Source organism: Notolepis coatsorum, assembly GCF_963971535.1.
Source record: "Notolepis coatsorum genome assembly, chromosome: 10".
Lineage (NCBI taxonomy): Eukaryota > Metazoa > Chordata > Actinopteri > Aulopiformes > Paralepididae > Notolepis > Notolepis coatsorum.
The window spans coordinates 94,260,335-94,282,640 of NC_140174.1; the positions used below are offsets into that span (position 1 = coordinate 94,260,335).

At 42.3% G+C, this 22,306-nt stretch overlaps 1 protein-coding gene across 1 annotated transcript in view; it reads right to left on the minus strand.

Moving 5' to 3' along the window:
* Nucleotides 1-3,437: 3,437 nt before the first annotated feature.
* cabin1 (calcineurin binding protein 1) overlaps nucleotides 3,438-22,306 on the minus strand; it is a 247,311-nt gene continuing 228,442 nt past the window's right edge. Inside the window, 3 exon segments of the mRNA XM_084323492.1 lie at nucleotides 3,438-6,634; nucleotides 7,259-7,443; nucleotides 8,965-9,129. Of these exon segments, the coding sequence (XP_084179618.1) occupies nucleotides 6,491-6,634; nucleotides 7,259-7,443; nucleotides 8,965-9,129 (494 nt within the window). The 3' untranslated portion in view covers nucleotides 3,438-6,490.

A 22,306-nucleotide genomic window follows, 5' to 3' on the forward strand; every position in this document is an offset into this window, starting at 1 on the left:
TTGAGGGGCTTGTCAAGGTGGCAGCCAGCGGCTTGGAGACAACCTGATGTCACAGGAGGGAGAGAGACAGAGAGAGAGAGAGAGAGAGAGAAGGCCTGGAGGACCCCTGAGATGTCAGCGACCACATCAAGACACGGTGAAGGATCACACACGGCAGGAGGGGACGAGTTCACTGGACAAGTCCGTGACGATCTTGATCTCTACGCTTTTTACTTGTTGTGGTGTGTGTGTTGTGAAGGGAACGGGTGTCATAACTCCCATGTCCAATCATATTATACCCAGTTTAATCACCTGTACATTGTGTATTACTGTTGCACTTTACTGCTACATTTGAACTCTGCTAAATATTCCATCCTGTGAATATTCAACACTGTATTGTTATTTTTATTCTATATACTAGACCACATCGTGCACAGTTGTGCAGCCCTGGCCTATTCCTATTTTTATTTTATAATTATATTCTATACTATTGTGCTGCTATGTTCATTCAGTTTATATTCCATTTTATTTTATTCCACCTTCTTATTTTATTATCTGTCCGCACCAAAAACAACCAAATCAAATTCCTTGTATGTGAAAACTACTTGGCAATAAAGACCTTTCTGATTCTGATTCTGGTTAGATGCCAACCCTCTTTTTAATGTACTGTACTTGTGCTGTATAACATCAATACATTTATCTAGATAGATCTAATCTATATGAATTTCATGCCATTTGATAGAATACGTAACCCTAATGTGGCAACAAAAACACTTACGCCGTGAAGTAAGAAGCTGTCGGGAGGAAGTTAAGTAGCGAGATCTCTCACTGTGATTCCAACGTATCTCAGATGATTAAATGTGATAGGAAGACTTCTCTTCTCTACCCTGACTTCCCCAGTTGACAATGATCTCAACTCAAATTAGGGGTTGGGCGAGCACACATTTGGCCTCCCTCATAAGAAAACAAACCTCAAATTTAGCTTGCCTGGCAAAGGGGCAAATGACGATTTCACAGCACTTCATAAGAAACTGCTGGAAGTTGCTAATGAAGACTAATGACTTCCCTTGTGTCGGAGAGTTCACACCCGAGTGTACGAGCCCTTTGACATGATTGTCAGCGAGCAACAGGGTGGTCTGGCAGCTCCGGCAGCTAGCAGGAGAATGAAAACAGGAGGAATACACAGGCTTGGTTGGTGATTGAACAAGGGAGATAGAACGTTTTTATTTGATTTTGTATTACTATATTTCTTTTTTGGTTTGTTTCAAGACATAGTATATATTTAGATTCTAGTGTTTATTGTAACCATATTTATTGTAAGGTATTGACTGATTGATTGACAATTTTATTAACAGATTGCAGAATGGGTACAATACAGTACAGCTCAATACACACAATTGTTAAGGGGATGCAGACCAGAGAAAGACTTTCGTCTTGTTTACATCAGGGTCCCCCATTTTCAATTGATCATAGTATGCTATGGAACAGTCTATGTGCTTGGCTACTTCGCTTATTTGGGTTTTCAGAAAAAGGCCTGCTATGTGACGCTAATCTCTAGCTAGTATCATAGTGTATTTATTAATCACAGTAGCCTCCCGGTGTTTAATAAAAACGTCTAGCCAGGACATATCTGGACATATAAGACGTATCATGTTTATTTTTTGTTGGCTGGGTTTGTATCATTGTATAATATAACCGATAGGGAATACAGACCCTCATCTGCACCTTTGATCACACTGCCTACTTGCTCATATGTGTATATTCACACTGATTTTTTTTTATACTTTACTATAATTTGTATTGCCTGTATTTATGTCTTTCTACGGTTACCCTGCCCCTACCTGTACCCCCCCCCATGCTGCTATGATGCCTGAATTTCATGGTCTTATATTCAGAGTTAATTATATTGTTTAAAGTTTAAACTGTTTATTTGTCCTTGTTTTTATATTCAGATGTAATTGTATTGCCTATGGTTATGGAATTTTTTTTTTCTTCTTAATTTGATTTCATCCTATTACATCATTTATACAGCTTACTGGGCCTATTAGTTCATAGCTCTGTTTAAATACATTATTCTCTGTACAGCTTTGACTAGTTCATATAGTTAACTAGTATACAGCTCAGACACTAGGGCGACAGTCTTAACAGTGTTCTTAAAACAACGGCCAAAGCCCAGGACAGCTTGACTTAGATATGACATTTGGGGGCACCCAAGTGGCGGCCCATGTAACGCGCTGCGTCGCGAAGCGGCCAACCCTGGTTCGATTCCTGGACCCGGCGTCCTTTGCCGAATGTCTTCCCCCCGCTCTGTCTCCCGTTCTTCCTCTCTTCCTCTCTCTACCGGCCTGCCCGGTAGAAGAAACAAATAAAAAGCTACCAAAAACATAACAAAAAAAAAATATATATATATATATATATATATGACATTTGGCCTCGTCTCCAGTCTTGTGTGAGACACGACAAAACCCCTAAACCCATCTTTTGTTTAAATTTTTTTTATCTTTGTTTTCATTTGTCATTCCCAGCTGGTATTTAATTGTAAGTCTGACCAGAGCTCTTTCTAAATTTCTGTTCAGACACTCGTGTTACACTCGTCTCTGATTGTAAACTGAGGATACTTTTCTGTGGCCACAGAAATAAAACAATGTTCTTTTTAAACAATTTTACTCATCTGAATTTATACAGTTCACTGTCTTGGCTCCTTTAAAATATTCCACAACACTATATTTATGTCTTCTATTACCCTGCCCATACCTGTACCTCCCCCTCCCCCATGCTGCTATGCATTTCCAATAAAGGAATATCTCATCGTGAATATCTGTCCGTTACTGAACCTATTCTACACAGTGCTCATGTATTCTAGAACAAAGTCTACCATACAGCATACACCCCAAATCCTTCTGAGATGTACAGTACTGTATCAACGACACTCTATATCAGGTTTGCCAGTAAGAAAGGCAGAATTGGAAGGGAAATTCTGAAGGGAAAATAATCCAAAACCCTTAACTACATCACAAAGAGTGTGTATAAAAGAGTGTATATAATAAGAAAGGAGTTTAAGTTTCTGGCAGAAAAAGAAGACACTTTAACACAAATGAAACTTATACACTATATATATATATTTACTGTTGTTTAAAATGGCAAACAGTCATTGGACATTATAATATTTGCTACAATAACATTACCGACATCTGGTGGCCAACGGTAAAGTGTTCTATCTTTGTACCATGATCAGGTAATTAGGTTTGATGGTGAACTAGGCTTCCCATCATGGTGTCCTTGACGGGAGTTACAGACACAAGTTCACACAACCCAAGAGGACATGACCTGTGGAAACAGGCAGAGACATAATTCAATCACAAAATGGACCAGGCGCTCTGAACACCATCAGCAGGTCTGATAACAGACCCTATGTGTAGAGAAAGGTTCTCCGTCAGGTTCAATAAAAACATTCTATGCAGCTTGTGAAGGCGTTTTAAATAGAACACAGAACAGATATGCATTTGTCAAATATATTTTTGGTTTGTAACATCTTAAAATGCATCGAGTTCAAACGTGGAGAACATCAACCTTGGAGCTAAAAGGTCACGGAGCGAAGCAACAGCCCTGGTCACCTCCTCACCACCATGCGCTCCCAGACGCTCCGCAGCGGAATAGAAAACCACTATCTTACACCAAAAAGTACAAATTCCCAGCGGCTTTGTCGAGGGTCATATCCTTTAACAGTTATTCATAACCTGTGTCCTTACAAAAAAAAGTATTTTTTTTAAGACAGTTTTAAAGAAACATAAAAGGGTAAATATCCTTTTTTTTTTTATATATAGAAAACAATCTGTACAAAAACATTCTGTTGTCTTCCTCTGAGTTAAGCTCGAATTTCATTGAGTTTACCAAAATCTATTGAAAAGGCATCTGTATTATCAGGTAATTCAAACCTTGCATTTAAATTCCATTATATTCAGGAAATATATATTTATGAAAAAAATTGTTAAATCAATGTGTCTTACTTAATAACTAATCCTGTCAAAAGTTTATAATTGAGACCTCTTAGCGTTCACACACACACACACACACACACACACACACACACACACACACACACACACACACACACACACACACACACACACACACACACACACACACACACACACACACACACACACACACACACACACACACACACACACACACACACACACACACACACACACACACACACACACACCTCTCCAGCCTAAGACATTTAATTTGAAACCTAAACCATCAAAGCAGTCATATTGGAATATGATGTGTACAAAAGCCAATTTCAAAAAGCAACCCCCTTCCCCCCTCATTCAGAACAATGCTGGTGGCAGGACTTCTTCCTGGTAACAATCGCTCTCCCTCGCTACAAATCCACACTAAATAATAATTATTTTCTTTTCTTAACACTTTGAGTGCCACGGACGCGTTTTGTCGTTAGTTCATGCCGCCAGTTGAATGCCAGCAACGCTATATAGCGTTTGTTTGTCGTATTTTTTTTTATTAGCGATTTGAATTCATATTTTTCATCAATCGAGCCTCACGCTAGTGTTGCAGACTCTCTCTGAGCTCCATTGGGAAAATACCGCCCCCTATCGTCTCTCCCTGTGTAACTGCACCTCATTGGATTAGACTGATGAAGGGGGGGGGGGGGGGGGGGGGGGGCAGTTTCCTCATTTTACTTTTCCGTCAAGCCAACTGAAGGATCCAAGTGATCGCAGAGCCGCAAAACAACGTAGAATACATATTTACAGTACCCAACGCTGAATCAATAAACGCGATCGATATTTGGAATGGCGATCAGGAATTGGAATAATCTTTTTGGAGAACATGATCTGAGGTAAGCAATTTATTTTACCAGTCGTGGGGTAATCGGATCTGTTTTGACCTATATATCAGCGTGTGCCCCATGTGTGTGTGTGTGCGATTTGAAATAATACAGCGTAGAGTACAAATAAAAAAAGAAAACGACAAAAGAAAAGAAAACACACATCCCAAGCGTAAAGTGTAAACATGTCCAATCTGCTACAGGTGTGTGAGGTGGCCCTCCACGGAGATGCCTTCAATGCAGCTGATTGTCCTCATATGTCGTATTAGTGTCATCACGTACAAATGCAAGCGGTGTGACGGTGTAGATTTTCATGCCTATATAAAACGATTACAGTGGTCGGCAGCGGATGCACACGCTGCACACGCTCTGCACACGCTGCCGACGAGATAGAAGCACCTCTGCTCAGTGGACGTAGGGGTCCTCAAGAGGAGCACCGAGCTGCAGCTCAGAGACACAAACGGAGCAGGACGTGATAGAAGATGCATTATACCAAGACGGCCACACGAACACAACCCAGGAGTCTCTAGCAGGATCCAGTATCCGGTTGGTAAAATTGTCCATCATTTTTCATCTGCCTAGCAGCTCACACTCCACTATGTTTACTCCTATTCATTTGTCTTTCATTACTTTCTTGATTAACTCTGTGTCTTAAAGGAACATGCCAACTTTTTGGGAAATTAGCTTGCCATCTACCCTGGAGTTAGACAAGCAGATACATACCTTTTCTTCTCTGTGCATGCATTAGGCTTAGGGAACAGCCGCACCGCAGCCTAGCTTAGCGTCATTCACTGGAAGTAGGTGTGCCAGAGTAGCCTAGTTCCCAACAGTCACGAAATACACTCCAAATACAACTCAAACTTTCCTGTAAACATATTGTGACCTGTATTTACCACTTGGAGATTTCCTTTTTTAAACTAAGTAGATATATACTCTGAAATATTTTTTGCCGAACTACTGCTGCCTGGGCGCAGTGATTGCATCACCTCAAAAGCTCAGTTTTTCAAAAAACAACAGTGAATGACGCTAAGCTAGGCTAATGGTGCGGCTGTTCCCTAAGCCTACTGCATGCACAGAAGAAACGGGTATGTATCTGCTTGTCTAACTCCAGGGTAGATGGCAAATATGCAAATTTCCCCCAAAATTGGCGTGTTTGTTGTTTTTACACTGCCTATTATGTATGTCTTTCTACTATTACCCTGCTCATACCTGTACCCCCCCCCCCCCCCCCAGTGCTGCTATGACGCCCCGGCTTCCCCTCGGGGATCAATAAAGGAGTATCTTATCTTAAACAGAAAGGAGAGCTTTAGTCGCTGATGTGTGATACTTGTGAATGGCACATTTACAGACATGCTGTGGAAACTAAAGCAAAGCAGTTGTGACTGGTCGAGGAGAAATACTGCGTCTTCTCAGTCCGTGAGTGTTCCCCCCCCCCGAAAGGTAGTTTGTGAATAACCCAATTAAGAAATGTAAAACAAACGTCATGGACAGGAACACGCCGGCTGCGGTGACAACATGTACCGTTCTGTGTTTTAAAAGACGGGGTTCAGCAGGTTGTTGTAGTTTTTTTGGCGAAGTCAGACGGCGAGCGGGCCCGGTGCGGTTTGAGTTCAGTTCTGCAGTGCTTTGGAAACGGAAAAGGGACGAGGCCCGGCGTCCTCAGATGTCCATGTAATCGTCCTCCTCGTCCGACTCGCTCTCCAGGGACGACTCCTGGCTGGAGGTCTCCTGCACCTCCAGGGCCGGCTGGGTCAGAGTGTCCTTCTTCACCGTGGCTGCCGACTGGGACGACAGGATGACGTTCTGCACAGGGGACACCAGGGGGCAGCAATGAGGCTAAGATTATCTGTTTTTTCTCTCTCTCTCTCTCTCTCTCTCTCTTCCCCTCCCTCCCTCTCCATTTTGTGTCTGTGTGTTGCATGTTGTACTGACGTATCAGTAGATTGACATAACTGTTAACCCAAAAATGATCACATCTGAGATTATTCAAAATCCCAGGTCATTTAAGCCTCATCCAACCTGGCATGAAAGGAAATTACATTAGCTATTATTATTCACCACCGAATGTTTTACTGTTACAGCTAGATGTTATATTACGATGGACAAAGCAGATCTTCAAGATGGACTAGTCCACCGCCGTACACTCAGTGCTAAATGGTCTCTCAGTGCTAAAGCACTTTTAGTAGACCAAAAAACGCCATCATTTTAACAGACGTCATCTTTGTGAGGGTATTTTGTAGGCACTCATAAAAATACATTGCACAGATTTACATGCATTCCACAGCCCCTAATCCAAACGTTATTCTTACCCAATGCCTGCCCAACCTTAACCCAGCATCAACAATGTTTTGTCCCGTATTTATTGGTAAAGCTGTCCACATTCAACTGGAATGTGTCCAGACACACACACATGGACAGCCGGCGTACCTTGAGTCTCAGCTTGGTCTCCTCGGAGATGCTGCCTTTGGGAGAGAGCAGGGTGGGCGTGGGCGGCGTCACGGTGATCTCCGGGGGGAACTTGGTGACGGTGGTGGGGATGAAGAGCTTTGGCATGTTGGCCGGGATGCGGGAGCGGATCTTGGACTGGTCACCGCCCGCATACTGCTGCTGGTCTGAGGAACGGGCAAATGTTTTATTTGTTATTTAGGAAACACGAGAGGATTTCAATTGATTCAACTAGTTTGTATTAACTGAACATTCTACAAATTTAATTGTTTCTTTTTTAGGATTATTTCTGGGGAACATTTCTGATGTATTGGACACTATTACAGTGCTGTGTGTGTGTGTGTGTGTGTGTGTGGGGTGGGGCACATGACAAACCATGAATTGCCCCAATTTGAACAACTTTAGATGTAATGAATCAATGTAATAATACTCCCACTCTGTTACCCCCTTCTATTCTCTCCTACTCTGTTACCTTCTGTTCTCTCCTGTTACCTTCTGTTCTCTCCTACTGTTACCTTCTATTCTCTCCTACTCTGTTACCTTCTGTTCTCTCCTACTGTTACCTTCTGTTCTCTCCTACTCTGTTACCTTCTGTTCTCTCCTACTCTGTTACCTTCTGTTCTCTCCTACTGTTACCTTCTGTTCTCTACTACTCTGTTACCTTCTGTTCTCTCCTACTGTTACCTTCTGTTCTCTCCTACTCTGTTACCTTCTGTTCTCTCCTACTGTTACCTTCTGTTCTCTTCTACTCTGTTACTTTCTGTTCTCTCCTACTGTTACTTTCTGTTCTCTCCTACTGTTACTTTCTGTTCTCTCCTACTCTGTTACCTTCTGTTCTCTCCTACTGTTACTTTCTGTTATCTCCTACTGTTACTTTCTGTTCTCTCCTACTCTGTTACCTTCTGTTCTCTCCTGTTACCTTCTGTTCTCTCCTACTCTGTTACCTTCTGTTCTCTCCTACTGTTACCTTCTGTTCTCTTCTACTCTGTTACTTTCTGTTCTCTCCTACTGTTACCTTCTGTTATCTCCTACTGTTACCTTCTGTTCTCTCCTACTGTTACCTTCTGTTCTCTCCTACTGTTACCTTCTGTTCTCTCCTACTCTGTTACCTTCTGTTTTCTCCTACTGTTACCTTCTGTTCTCTCCTACTGTTACCTTCTGTTCTCTCCTACTCTGTTACCGTCTGTTCTCTCCTACTCTGTTACCTTCTGTTCTCTCCTACTCTGTTACCTTCTGTTATCTCCTACTCTGTTACCGTCTGTTCTCTCCCACTGTTACCTTCTGTTCTCTCCTACTGTTACCTTCTGTTCTCTCCTACTGTTACTTTCTGTTCTCTCCTACTGTTACTTTCTGTTCTCTCCTACTGTTACCTTCTGTTCTCTCCTACTGTTACCTTCTGTTCTCTCCTACTGTTACTTTCTGTTCTCTCCTACTGTTACCTTCTGTTCTCTCCTACTGTTACCTTCTGTTCTCTCCTACTCTGTAACCGTATGTTCTCTCCTACTCCATTACCCTTTGTTCTCTCCTACTGTGTTTTTTTATATGCAAAGGTAACTTGTTCCAGTTCAAAGCTCCACTAAACTAATTAGAACCTTTCCCCATGTTGGTGTTAACGTATGTCTTTTTTAAGTGAGAGTCTGTGTGTGTCAGCTGGCTGAGGCCAGGGCCGCCTCCCCAGAGGCTCTCACCGGGGCCAGGCTGCGTGGTGCTACAGGTGGCAGGCTCCTCCTGGTACCAGCCTAATGCCTTGGCCGCCTGCAGCCCGGGGGACATGGTGGCCAGCTTCATCTGTTGGCACAGGTGGGACTCCTGCTGTCTGTAGGCCAGGCCCTCTGGAGCCACCTCTCGCCCCTCTGTGGACACAACCCAGAGAAGAGGCTTCCATTCAGCACGTGGTGTAGTGGTTAACACTGTTGCCTCACAGCTAGAAGGCCCTGGGTTCGATTCCCGCTTGGGGACCAGGTTGCCGCATTGCCAGGTACCCAGGTGGGGTATCTCCCGGGCCTTTCTTTGTGGAGTTTGCATGTTCTCACCGTGCTCGCAAGGGTTTCCCCTCCCGATAAGATAAACCCAATGGAAAAACATGCACAACAGATCGCTAACGCTGTCGCGTCCCTGACGAAGACGGACAGGAGCACCCAGACCAGAGAGGTGCTATACACTATACATAACATAACCTATAGGACAAATACTACACGTTTACAGCAGACTCAAGTGGGGGCGACAGTGGCTCAGGAGGTAGAGTAGTCATCTGGTAGTCTGAAGGTTCCTGGTTCGAATCCCGCTCCTGCCGGGCAGCATGTCGATGTGTGCTTGCGCAAGACACTTAACCCCTAACTGCTCCCGATGTGCAGGTTGGCACCTTGCATGGTCGCCTCCGCCGTCGTGTGTGAATGTGTGAGTGAATGGGAGGAACAAAATTGTAAAGCACTTTGGATAAAAGCTGTTATATAAAAGCAGTCCATTTACCATTCAAGTCCTGAGTCATCCCAGACCAATTCACTTCCAGTGAACACACTGGACACACACACACTGGACACACACACACACACACTGGACACACACACACACACACACACACTGGACACACACACACACACACACACACACTTGACCTCCATGCCCAATTTCAGCCTCCTACGGCGAATCCCGTGGCTAGAGGAGAGAACATTTTCACAGATCGACAGAATGACCTTTAGAGCTACTGGTCGCAGGCAGCAAAAACATGCTGAAAATAACATAATATAAAATAACCAATATTTTAGTATTGGGAGAAAACGTCCTGCTACCATGTAGCCTCGGTTCTCTGGGAGGAAATGTGTTATAGCATCTGCAATGAGATTGGCTTGAAACTCTTAGGCTGCGGTTAGACACAGGGCCATTTTCGTTTCGTTTTCAAGATCAGTTTCGCTTTCCAGAGCGCAACGTAGTGGCAGGCGAGTTAGACATTTGTTTTGCGACCTGAGCACTTTCGTTTTGTCAGAACAAGGCGTGGTCAGACCACAACGGATCGCGTCTCGAATTCAGCACCGAGCATGCGCAGGGAGGTAGTTACCTTGGATGTGCCAATACACTTCCTGCAAAAAAATCAACAAGCCTCCGTGAGCCATTTAGCCAATGTAGCACTTATTTTTCAGCAAAGAAAGTGCAATAAAAGTGCAATAAACAAAACGGATACATTCACTGTGTGTTCTGCCTCTCATTTGTTGATGAAACAAAACTAACATCAACACAATTGACCACCAAGAGCGGATAGTTTAGTCTCACAAAAAGATCGCAGATTTTGTTAGCTTACATGCTAACGCGATAGGGATATGCCATTATAACAGTATAGCATTGTGGCTAGCAGCTAACGTTAGCTCACGTTAGCCAGCCAGCACCAAACTGATGATATCAGGAGCTATCAGTAGCTAGATAACATTAGACAACGCCTCATGTATTAAACAAAGGTGAATAGATGACTGGGCCATTTTGTTTAATGCTTGTTAAGATTGAAAGAGGAGCTCTGAGCTAACAGGGTCTGATAGCTAACGTTAGCTCACGTTAGCCAGCTGCTCATGCAATCGTTAATGCTAGCAGAATGAATGGATGTAAACTTTATTTAACATATTGCAGAATGGGTACAATACAATACGGCTCAATACAAACAATTGTTAAGGGAATGCAGACTGTTGTAGCTTGGACTGGGGTCCTTATAACAATAACTTGACAACACATGGTAGCTGCAGCTATTTGGGACAGCTCTGTCGTCACCGGACATTGGTGAGGGCACGCAGATGTCGGTATCTACTGCGCATGGGCGTTGAGCAACAACGGCTCCGTGCAGATTACATGACACGTTGTCGTCGAGTTTTGGCGAGTATCCAAAACGAAAACACCTTTTCAGCGTCGTCAGTAGGGCAACACGTTTTCCTGCCAAAACGGCATTTCTATTTAACACTTTGATCGCCATGGTTAAATTCATAATTTACCATCCCTAGCCAGCTCTATTTGTCTATGGAGAAGTTCCCCTTCTTTGCAGGGCTATAACCTTTTAAATTCTATTGCTAAATTGACATTATTATGGCCCATTCAATGTCCTATATCCATTGTTCAGGGTGTAGCAACGATATACTTTTTCATTCACATATTCATACTAAAATATGGTAAAGTATAAGTATGTTTTTATCGTTTTCTGCAGCTTTCTTCAGAACTTGATTTATAGCCCCAAATGCATTATATTGATGATCAAATACAGTTTAGTAGCGATCGGTGCCAGATGAAAAATTTCAACTGGAGGTACTTCTAGAAGTTACTACGTATCATCCGATATTGACCGGATGGGCGAGGGGGCGTTTATAATTCCGTGGGCAACGTTATACCATTCATCTAGTGTGGGTCATATGATCATCAGATCAGTTGGTATAGAATACGTTAGAAAATAACGTTGAAACTCACCATATCTTCCTCGCGCCGTTGGACGATCAGCGTGGAGTAGACAGTTTTCGATTATGGGATGTTGATCCTGATGAACCATTTCCAGGTTGTATAATACTATATACGTCCAAATAACGTTGTTTATTGAGTTAGGGCGAGCGATTGATTATCCAGTGTGTTGACATAGAGTCCTGCTAATGATCGCGAGTGCCTGGACGAAATATGGATGAGCACTTCCTGTTTGACGAGTCACTTCCTGTTGGCGATCTGCCGATCGGCCACCAGATGGCGCTCTTGAACCGCTAGAGAATTTAGTGGAGCTCAGCTGTACATCTCAGGTCCCCGGAGGAGAAATATGATTTCGATCACAGATTTTTGAAATATTGACATCAAAGACGAGTTACGGCGTCTTCGGCAGAATGAGCATGGCGAGGAATGACGTCTGAACACGTCATCGGCGATTAAAGTGTTAACTGGGACAGCAAACGTATTCATTCAGCAACAAAACAAAAACAAAAACACCTAGTCTAACCATGGCCTTATACCCACAGCTTTTAGGCAAAATGATTGGACAGCACCTGGGGGAGCACCGCCCTCCCAAGAGGTATATAACCGCATGCTGTAATTATTTCCCTTCACTACCGATACAGGTCTTCAAGACGAGCCTGCTTGAGGGGCACCCTGCTGTGTATCACTCTGTGTCCTTCAGAGAATCCAGGCTACATAGTAGCCCGACGTTCGACTTGGTTCGACGCAGCTCTCTATGGGTGTTTTAGACACCCCCCAAAAGCAGAACCCAGATATTCCTTTATTGGGGAAATTCAGGCGTCATAGCAACATGGGGAGGGGGAGGTACAGGTATGGGCAGGGTAATAGTAAATGATAAATGGCTTAATCTATATAGTGCATTTATCCAAGGCGCTTTACAATTTGTTACTCACATTTTTACCCATTCACTCACACATTCACACACCGACGACGGACGCGACCATGCAAGGTGCCAACCTGCTTATCAGGAGCAATTAGAGGTTAAGTGTCTTGCTCAAGGACACTTCGACACGCTGCCCGGGAGGAGTGGAAATCGAACCGGGAACCTGCGGATTACCATATATATTTTTTTGTTTTCTTATTTAAATCAACAAATGTAAGCAATTCTTTGTCGTTGCCGCCATCTTTAGTGTTACAGATTTCCCCATTCAAAACTACCACAGCGATCCTTCTCATTTTATAGTCGGTGGTCTCTGGATGTGATGGAGGAGTGCACTGCATATTGAATGCACAGTTCAGAGTTGCAATTCAACTGAATTTACATGAAATGGGGATGTTTTAACTAAAACACCTAGGGCGGGATCCACAAAGCATGGATTGCACGGTGCTAATTGCACTCTTACTTACAATTCATTATGAATTGAAAATGGGGGACCCTAGGGCGGCCGGGTAGTGCAGCGGACTAAGCGTCTGTCTACCACCGCAGAGACACTGGTATCGAATCCGGCTGTCAGCGGTACCTCCGGCTTGGTCGGTCGTCATACAGACACAATTGGCAGTGTCTGCGGGTGGGAAGCCGGTGGGTGGTATTCTGGTCGTTGTAAACAGCGACTCCTACAGGTCGGTCAGGGCGCCTGCACAGCGAGGGAAGGAACTGGGTAAGGTAGTGTGATCCTCCCACGCGTTACACTTCCCCAGTGAGAGTCCTCGCTGTCAGGTGAAAAGAGGCTGCTGGCTGTCTCCTATGTATCGGAGGAAGCATCTGATAGACTTCAGGGCTCCCTAGACCGACCAGTGGGGGGCACATTGGCATAACAACTCAATTGGGATGGGAGAAAAAACAAAAAAAACTGAAAAATAGGAGAAAAAGTCGATCAAAAAAGAAAAGAAAATGGGGGACCCTGAAAGTCTTTCTCTGGTCTGCATCCCCTTAACAATTGTGTGTATTGAGCCGTACTGTATTGTACCCATTCTGCAATCTGTTAATAACATTTTCAATCAATCAATCACCATGCACCACCCCTAGTATTTTAGTATAGTATAAAGTATTAATAAATAAATAAATCGATAAGTGATGCCACTTATCGATTTCACGCAGTTATCGATAAATCGATAAGTGGCCTCAGCCTTAAGGGCTCTACATGCTACAGCAACTGCAACGCAACTGCAACACAACATCAGCGCGACTTCAACGCAAGATGTTGCAGAGGGTGTTGTAGACTGTGTTGCGAGCATGTTGCGTAACCTCTCACCCAAATCTAATCTGAACAACCGTTGCGTTGATGTTGTGTAGCATTGATTGGTTGGTTAGCGAATGGGGGGGGGGGGGGGGGGGGGGGGGGGGTCATAGAATAATATTGGTCCTGCAGGCAGGAATACTATCTTCGAGTTAACGTAATTTATACAAATGGAAGTATTGAGGAGATGCTGGGTTCGAGCCCAGCTCTCTGCGTTGCTACCAGCTTGGCTGGTCATTCATACTAGTACAATTGGCAGTATTAGGGGGAGGGAAGCTGGTGGGTGGGGATGCGACGTTGTGGACAGCGACTCCTACAGGTCGGTTGGTGCGCCTGCGCAGTAGAATCAGGAAGCGACGAGGGCGGCGTGTCCCTCCCACGCAGACCCTCGCCGCTGAGAGATCGCGCTGTGCAGGTGAAAAGATGCGACGGCTGCCTCCTCGAGTACCGGAGGGGACATGTGATGCAAGGCTACGTCCACATTGCAGCCGGCTTGTGGGAGGCATGGCCTAACAACGTTCGAGACAGGGGAGGGTAGAATTGGACAATACGAAATTGGGGACGGGAGAAAAATTAAAAAATGGGGAGAAAAAGTAGATAAAAAAATAAAAAAATTGAAGTATTGATTTAGCCGTAACGAATGATTAAAAAAATATACCGTTAACTGGAATATGTTAGTTTTGTACACCTATGTTGGATTATGTAATTGGTTCGTCATGACAAACCAATAAAAAATCGCAAATTAACCGGTGGTTATCCTATAGCCCTAGTATGTACATTTCAACAAAGTGGAGCCGCAGGGGACTTCCATAGCATACGCCTTCAAATCCTCTTACCTTGACGATTAAAAGCCTCCACAATTTAGTAAACGGCGTTCCCATGGCTGGTGTTGATATTTTATGATGCCAGCTTGTGAGAATTTGTTGTAGCCAGCCAGCTAGCGTTGATGCTATTCAATGCTATCATACCCAACTAACGTTAATGCCATTCAGAATTTATTAACATAGCTACAACAACACAGTAACGTTAATATAATTACATGCATCATTGTTTACAATGAACGGTGGGGATAATCGAAAGGACTGGACACAGACAAGTTAAACAGCAATAAATAAATTTAATATAACAGGTAGTTCGAGCTACATTTTCGTGCCTATACGACCGCACCACAGCCACAGTGATATAAGGCTTTGACAAGCTGATTGATTGATTGAAAATTGTATTAACAGATTGCAGAATGGGTACAGTACAGTACAGCTCAATACATACAATTGTTAAGGGGATGCAGACCAGAGAAAGACTTTCGTCTTGTTTACATCAGGGTCCCCCCCTGCTCTCTCTCTCCTGCCGATTAAATTCAGCAGCTCTTCCTCGACCTCGAGTGCCTGTAGCTGCCTGCATTTGCACAACGGCGTCCATCCCTGCTGCTAGCTAACGTTAAAACTAACCTAAAGTTAGTTGTTCAGCAACAATCTACAGACACCAGACACAGAACCGGACTACACAAGCAGAAAACGAAGCATCATTTATACTTCCGGTCGGGGGGTTTCAAAATAAAAGAGCGACGTCTAAAGCACCGGAAATACGTTTATTTTGTACATTATCCAACGTTAAAACGAACCTAAACTAACGTTACAACTAACCTAAAGTTAGTTTAGGTTTGTGTTAACGTAGGGCTGGGCAATATAACAATAATTATCGCGATATATTTTAATAATAGATATAGAAAAAAAGAAATATCGAATAAAGGGCGAAAGATATCGAAATATTATTATTTTTAATTTTTTTGGCCTGCAACAGGGCAGTTTTAAAACCAGAGACAGTGGACAGACTTGTCTTTCTTGCCTGCAACTTAAAGTAATGGCTTTGCTTGTCCAAATGACAATACTGACCAAATTGAGATTTATTTTTCTCTTTTATTTTGTTTGCTTTCTAATTTTAAATACAGTTTGAAACCGTCTGTACACAGTAGGCTATGTGTGCTAGCAGAGCTAGTCTCCAGTCATGAGTCACAGTGCACATGTGCTGTGGTTTGTCCACCAAAAAAGCACCAAAAGATAGAAAATAAACTAGCAGAGCCAGAACTGTTCAACTCCCCTGGAGCCACAGCCAGCAGAGAAGCCGGTTTACTTTAGCTTTCAAACTAGCTGCAGCCTGAGAACTGGAGTGTGAGGGGACAAAGAATTGCTGCAAAATAAACATACATCTGTTGTTAAAAAATAAAACGTTTTTATATATTCAATTTTTTTTGTATCGATTTTTTTTTGTTTGTTATCGATATCGTTATCGCGATATCCTTTTTGGCCATATCGCCCAGCCCTATGTTAACGTTAGATAATGTACAAAATAAACGTATTTACGAAATGCAAAGTGGTAGGGCTCCTGGAAGAGACGGTATCCAACCAGAAATGTACCTCTCATGTTGGGACATAATTGGACCCCTATTACTTAATATGATTTTATACTCAGTCAAGGAGGGGAACTTTCATAAGAACGACAATATTGCACTCATAACAGTCCTCCTTAAAAAAGACAAAGACCCCACCGAGTGCGGTAGTTATAGACCCGTAAGCCTCCTCGGAACCGATATCAAACTGTTCTCTAAGGTATTAGCCATCAGACTTCAAAAGCATATGACGTCTTTAGTTCATCCGGATCAAACTGGCTTCATAAGAAACCGTTTGATCACTGACAACATAAGACGATTACTATACGTACTAGATGCCAGCAAGAACGACACCACACCCAAGGCGATGCTGTCCCTGGATGCAATGAAAGCTTTTGATAGGCTGGAATGGTCATATCTATGGGCAGTATTAGAAAGGATGGGGTTAGGAAAAGGATTCATTGATATGATTAAAGTATTATACAAAGACCCATCGGCCATGATTACAACAGGTATAACCACCTCCGGAATATTTCCGGTATCACGCTCTTCTAGACAGGGTTGCCCTCTTAGTCCCGGACTATTCGATTTATCACTAGAACCTTTAGCACAATATATAAGACAATCCCAACTCATAGAACCAATCGTAATCAAGGGCACACAACACAAAATGAGTCTATATGTGGACGACGTAATACTGTTCATGCAAAACCCTAACACCGCAATGCCTCATCTTCTCAAATTGATTAATGACTTTGGCAACCTATCGGGATTTAAAATAAACTGGCCAAAGTCGGCTTTACTTCCACTGAACGCCCCTGCAAAGAATACAAGTCTTCCAGAAGAAATACCAATGGTTAAACACTTTAGATGCTTGGGAGTTGAAGTATTCCCTACCATAAGCCAAACGGTGAAACACAATTACATAGAAATCCAAAATAAAATCAAATGCGACCTTGACAGGTGGTCAAAACTTAAAAACTCAGTACAGGCACGGGTTTCAATAGTTAAGATGGATGTCTTACCTAGAATCAACTTAATCAGCTCAATGCTTCCGTTACCCCCTCCAGATGGTTACTGGAAAAAATTACACTCTTCCGTATATACATTTATTTGGAATAACAAACCACCACGTATAAAAAGATCCACAGCACAGAGAAACAAAGCCGACGGAGGGATGGCAATCCCAAATTTTTTCCACTATTTTAAGGCGTACACTTTAAGACCACTGACAACCTGGTTTGAACCCCAAGCATCAGTATCCTGGAGAAATTTAGAAGTAAATATAGTAGCACCACAGAGACTGCAGGACATAGTATACACCAAAATATCAATTAAGCAATGCGAACTGAAATTTGGCCCCATAATTACACATGCGATCCGGATATGGCGTGAAACACAAAAAGAATATTCTAATCCACATAAATGGCATAATCATACTCCCTTATTCAATAACAATGCACTCCTGATTAGAAAACGACCTATAAGATTCCCTAGATGGGAAAAGCAAGGCATACATACATTAGGAGATGTTTTCAACAAACAGGTTATTTGTAGCTATGATGAAATAGAAAAAAAGTTTAATCTCACCGGTTCCACATATCTTTTTTACGCACAATTATTGTTATGTTTGAAGACTCAGTGTTCCATTAAGGATACCAATTGCACACCACAGATACCACAAATTTTTCTATGAAAGAGAGACATTGAGAGGTTTTGTATCAGATTTTTATCATCAATTACTAACGGCTTCGTATGAAACCCTCCACCTAGACTCTGTTTGGAGGAGGGATATACCAGACCTAGAAAAAGATTTTGATTGGCAAGAAGCCTGGGCAAATGTTCGACTTGCATCAAGGAACCCGGACCATCAACAAATCAATCTTAACTATATTCATAGGACATACTTGACTCCTATAAGACTGAACAGAATGGGTCTTAAACAAGACTCCAAATGCTCCTTATGTACAAATGGGGACGAGGGGACATTTATGCACATGTATTGGGACTGCCCACCAGTTAAGATATTCTGGGAAGAAGTGACCCAGCAATTATCAAATCTCTTAATTCTGAATATACCTGTACACCCATCTATATTACTGCTGAATGATGTTTTTGAATATGCAGTACCTATACAACAAAAGAGATTGGTTTTATCTGGTATTACAGTGGCTAAAAAACTGATAACATCACGATGGTTTCAACCGGAAAAGATGTGCAGAAAGGTCTGGATTCTTACATATCTCGATGTGATTTATCTAGAAATATCTACAGCAAGAATTTTGGGTCTCAATGAATCCAAATTGACAATGTGGTTAGAAGTGGTGGAGAGAATAAAAGCTAGCATTTAATGGTAGTGTTTGGTTAGGAGCGAAGGATAATGGATGGATTATCCATGGGGGGGTCCAGGGCGGGGGGTGCGAGCAAGAGCATAATGTGTGTAGGGGAATAGATAGCAGGTATTAGGGGTATATCTTGTATAAGACATTTATCCAAACGATGAGTTAACTGATGTACACTGTTTTACAATGCTTGTATATCTAATCGTGTGTTGTCATGTTTGTTTATGTGTTTGTTTAAAAAATTATAAAAAAATAAAATACAAAAAAAATAAACGTATTTCCGGTGCTTTAGACGTCGCTCTTTTATTTTGAAACCCCCCGACCGGAAGTATAAATTATGCTTCGTTTTCTGCTAGTTATCAATGGGTTGGTTGAGAAGGGAAGTTTCATCTATCTTCTAGGGAACCTAGCTACATCCGGGGTACAATGTTGCATAGGCTGCGCGTCGATGTTGCAGAAGCATAAAGGCAGAGTGTCTGCAACACGATGTTGTGTTGCAGTTGCTTCGCAGTTGCTGTAGCATGTAGAGGCCTTTAGTAGAATGACAAAAATATAGGCAATACAATTTGATCTGTATATAAAAATATGAGAAAGATAAACAGTGTAAACAAAGGTGCAGATGAGGGTCTATCGGTTCTATGTATGCCCTATCTGTTATATTATACATTACAATAAATATAGGCAATAAAGATTTTAAATCTGAATATATACTATGAGTAAAAGTAAACAGTATACACAAGGTGCAGTATACACAAAGAACCCTAACTGGCATGATATACGTCAGATGTTGTAGTCCGTGCAGGTTTTGGTGGTTAAGAGGAGATGGGGCACGAGGACACAATGACCTGTTCAGATCCGCCTCCATAACTGCATGACCTAAACCAGGGGCAGTTACATCAAGACCATAATACTTAATGAAAGTATGGGGGAGACACCAAAGTGTCCTCCGCACAAATATCACTCCTAAATAGGACCCATATCTACCTCTAGTAGAATAAGCCTGTACACTCAGAATAGGGCTCTACCCTTACATGAAGTAGTCATACCAGGGTTTCCGTTAGAAAATATTGGTGCCGGTCTCCGTGTCCTGGAAGATTTCAATCTCCCGGACAAATGGGAGAAATTCCGGTCAGAGTTTATTGAGCTTAAAAACAATTGATAGGCAGGCTATATAAAGAATGACATCCTCAAGGCATGTAGATTTATAATATTTTAACTTAAAACTAGGCTACTTTTGCGTATACATTATATTCCAAATAAAATAAGTCCCGTCGATAGACTCACGTGCTGCTGCTGACTTGAAATCAAATAGGCGAATTTCCGTCTGTGGGCAGTCGGCCCGACATTAAACAGCAGTCTGTTATAATAAAATTTGTATGAGCTAACGAATTCCCTTATATTGGACATTTGTATTAATTATATCAAGCGAAGAACTGAGAAATTTGGCACTACTGAGAGAGAGAGAGACGGCAACATTATCATGTGGGGTTCACTGAAATCTAAACGTTGCGTGATTTGCCGAATCCAATGACTATCTCCGCCTCCCAACGAAGCAATACACTAATCCTGCATCAACCTCCCGCCCCGCCATTCTCATCAGCAAACCACAGGTCGCGCTGCAGCAGCTGTCACACCCCAAATGAATCTCGACATCGCTTCACCAATAATCGTTGTATCAGAACACTACACATATCATAATGTTCACAGCAAACTGTAGTTGATCACCAGGTATGTTTTATTAACACTTTGATCGCCATGGGTTAAATTCTAATTTACCATCCCTAGCCAGCTCTATTTGTCTATGGAGAAGTTCCCCTTCTTTGCAGGGCTATAACTTTTTAAATTCTATTGCTAAATTGCCATTATTATGGCCCATTCAATGTCCTATATGTATTGTTCAGGGTGTAGCAACGTTAAACTTTTTCATTCACATATTCATACTAAAATATGGTCTAAAGTATAAGTATGTTTTTATCGTTTTCTGCAGCTTTCTTCAGAACGTGAATATAAATGCATTATATTGATGATCAAATACAGTTTGATAGCAATCGGCGCAAGATAAAAAATGTCAACTGGATGTGGTTCTAGAAGTTACTACGTGTCATCTGATGATGACCGGATGGGCGGGGGGCCGTTTATAATTCCGTGGGCAGCGTTAGATGATTCATCCAGAGTGGGTCATATGTTCATCATAGCAGTTTATATGGAACACGTTAGAATATAACGCTGAATCTTACCGTGGCTAAGATTGGCTATCATTGGGATCCCCCTCCGAAATTGGTCAACACGTCACCACGCATTTTGGCCGGAGCTTAACACTTTGAGTGCCAGCGACGTGTTATGTCGTTATTTCGCCCCGACCGTTGAATGCAGACGGCGCTAATAGTCGTTTTTTTTTTTTTATTTATTAGCGTTCTGAATTCATATTTCATCAACCGAGTCTCCCGTTGGTACAGCAGCCCCTCTAGGAGCTCCGATGGGAAAATACCGCCCCCTATCGTCTATCCCTGTGTAACTGCAGGGCATTCGATTAGACTGGTGGATGTGTGGGGGGGGGAGCCTACTGGCTCCACTATGCTGGCGAGCCGTCTGATGAAGAGGGAAGTGATCGCGAGATGGAAAGCAGCCTGGAATATATATTTACAGCAGCCAATAATCAATCAATAAACACGATCGATATTTGGAATGGCGATCAAGAATTGGAATAATCTTTTTGGAGAACATCTGATCTAAGGTAAGGAGTCTATGTTACCAGTTTTAGGATAATCAGAGCTGTTTTCACTGAGATAACAGCGTGTCCCGTATGTGTATATGTGTGTGTGTGTGCTGTTGAGGAAATAAGAGAATCGATTTCTCAGCTCGCTTCTATAGCGTGCATAAGTACACATATACTATCGATAATCTAGCGTTTATTTGAAAACGATTAATAAATAGGCAGACAAATGACAACGTGTCTAGTGTATTCGAGAATATTCCAATAAATGCTGTTTATGACGGAATCTTTCTATTTTCCTGAAATCTTCGAGAAAATAGCTTTTCGAAATGCTATAAAAAGGATATGAACCGATTAAAAAAAATCTGTTTCAACAATGTTGACTGCAAACAAGTCATTGATAAGTCATTGATAAGCGACGGGCAGATTAGACACATAGCCATAATTTAAAACATAGATTATGCCTTTTTAACGCTATGATTGAAGTGGATGCTGGCATCCAAGGACATTAATCAACATTAATGGCCGGCACTGAACGTGTTGATAGAATTTGACGTTCTGAGCGAGGTGGACACCTTACGTCTGTGTTTATAATGAATGAATGGTAAAACGGATTATATTGAAACATAGTGTGAGTACTCACAACAACTATTCACACAATTTAAAACAGCCCATATTTATTTTGTCATACACAATTTTTGTATCTATTGGTTTATCTAATGAAGACCGTGTAGAATAGAATTCTCATCCAGCAGACAGCTTTTAGAGCGTTGCCTAACTCCCTACATAGGAACAAACATCGTTGTCATTATTAGACCTGCTTGGTTTCATAAAATATTTGTTAAGGTTAGCTTGTATGGCCATCTCTCTCTCGCTCGTATAGCGGTTTGCCGTTATGGTGGCCAGGCAGGCTCAATACAAAAGAAAAAGAAAAAAACATTCAATCAG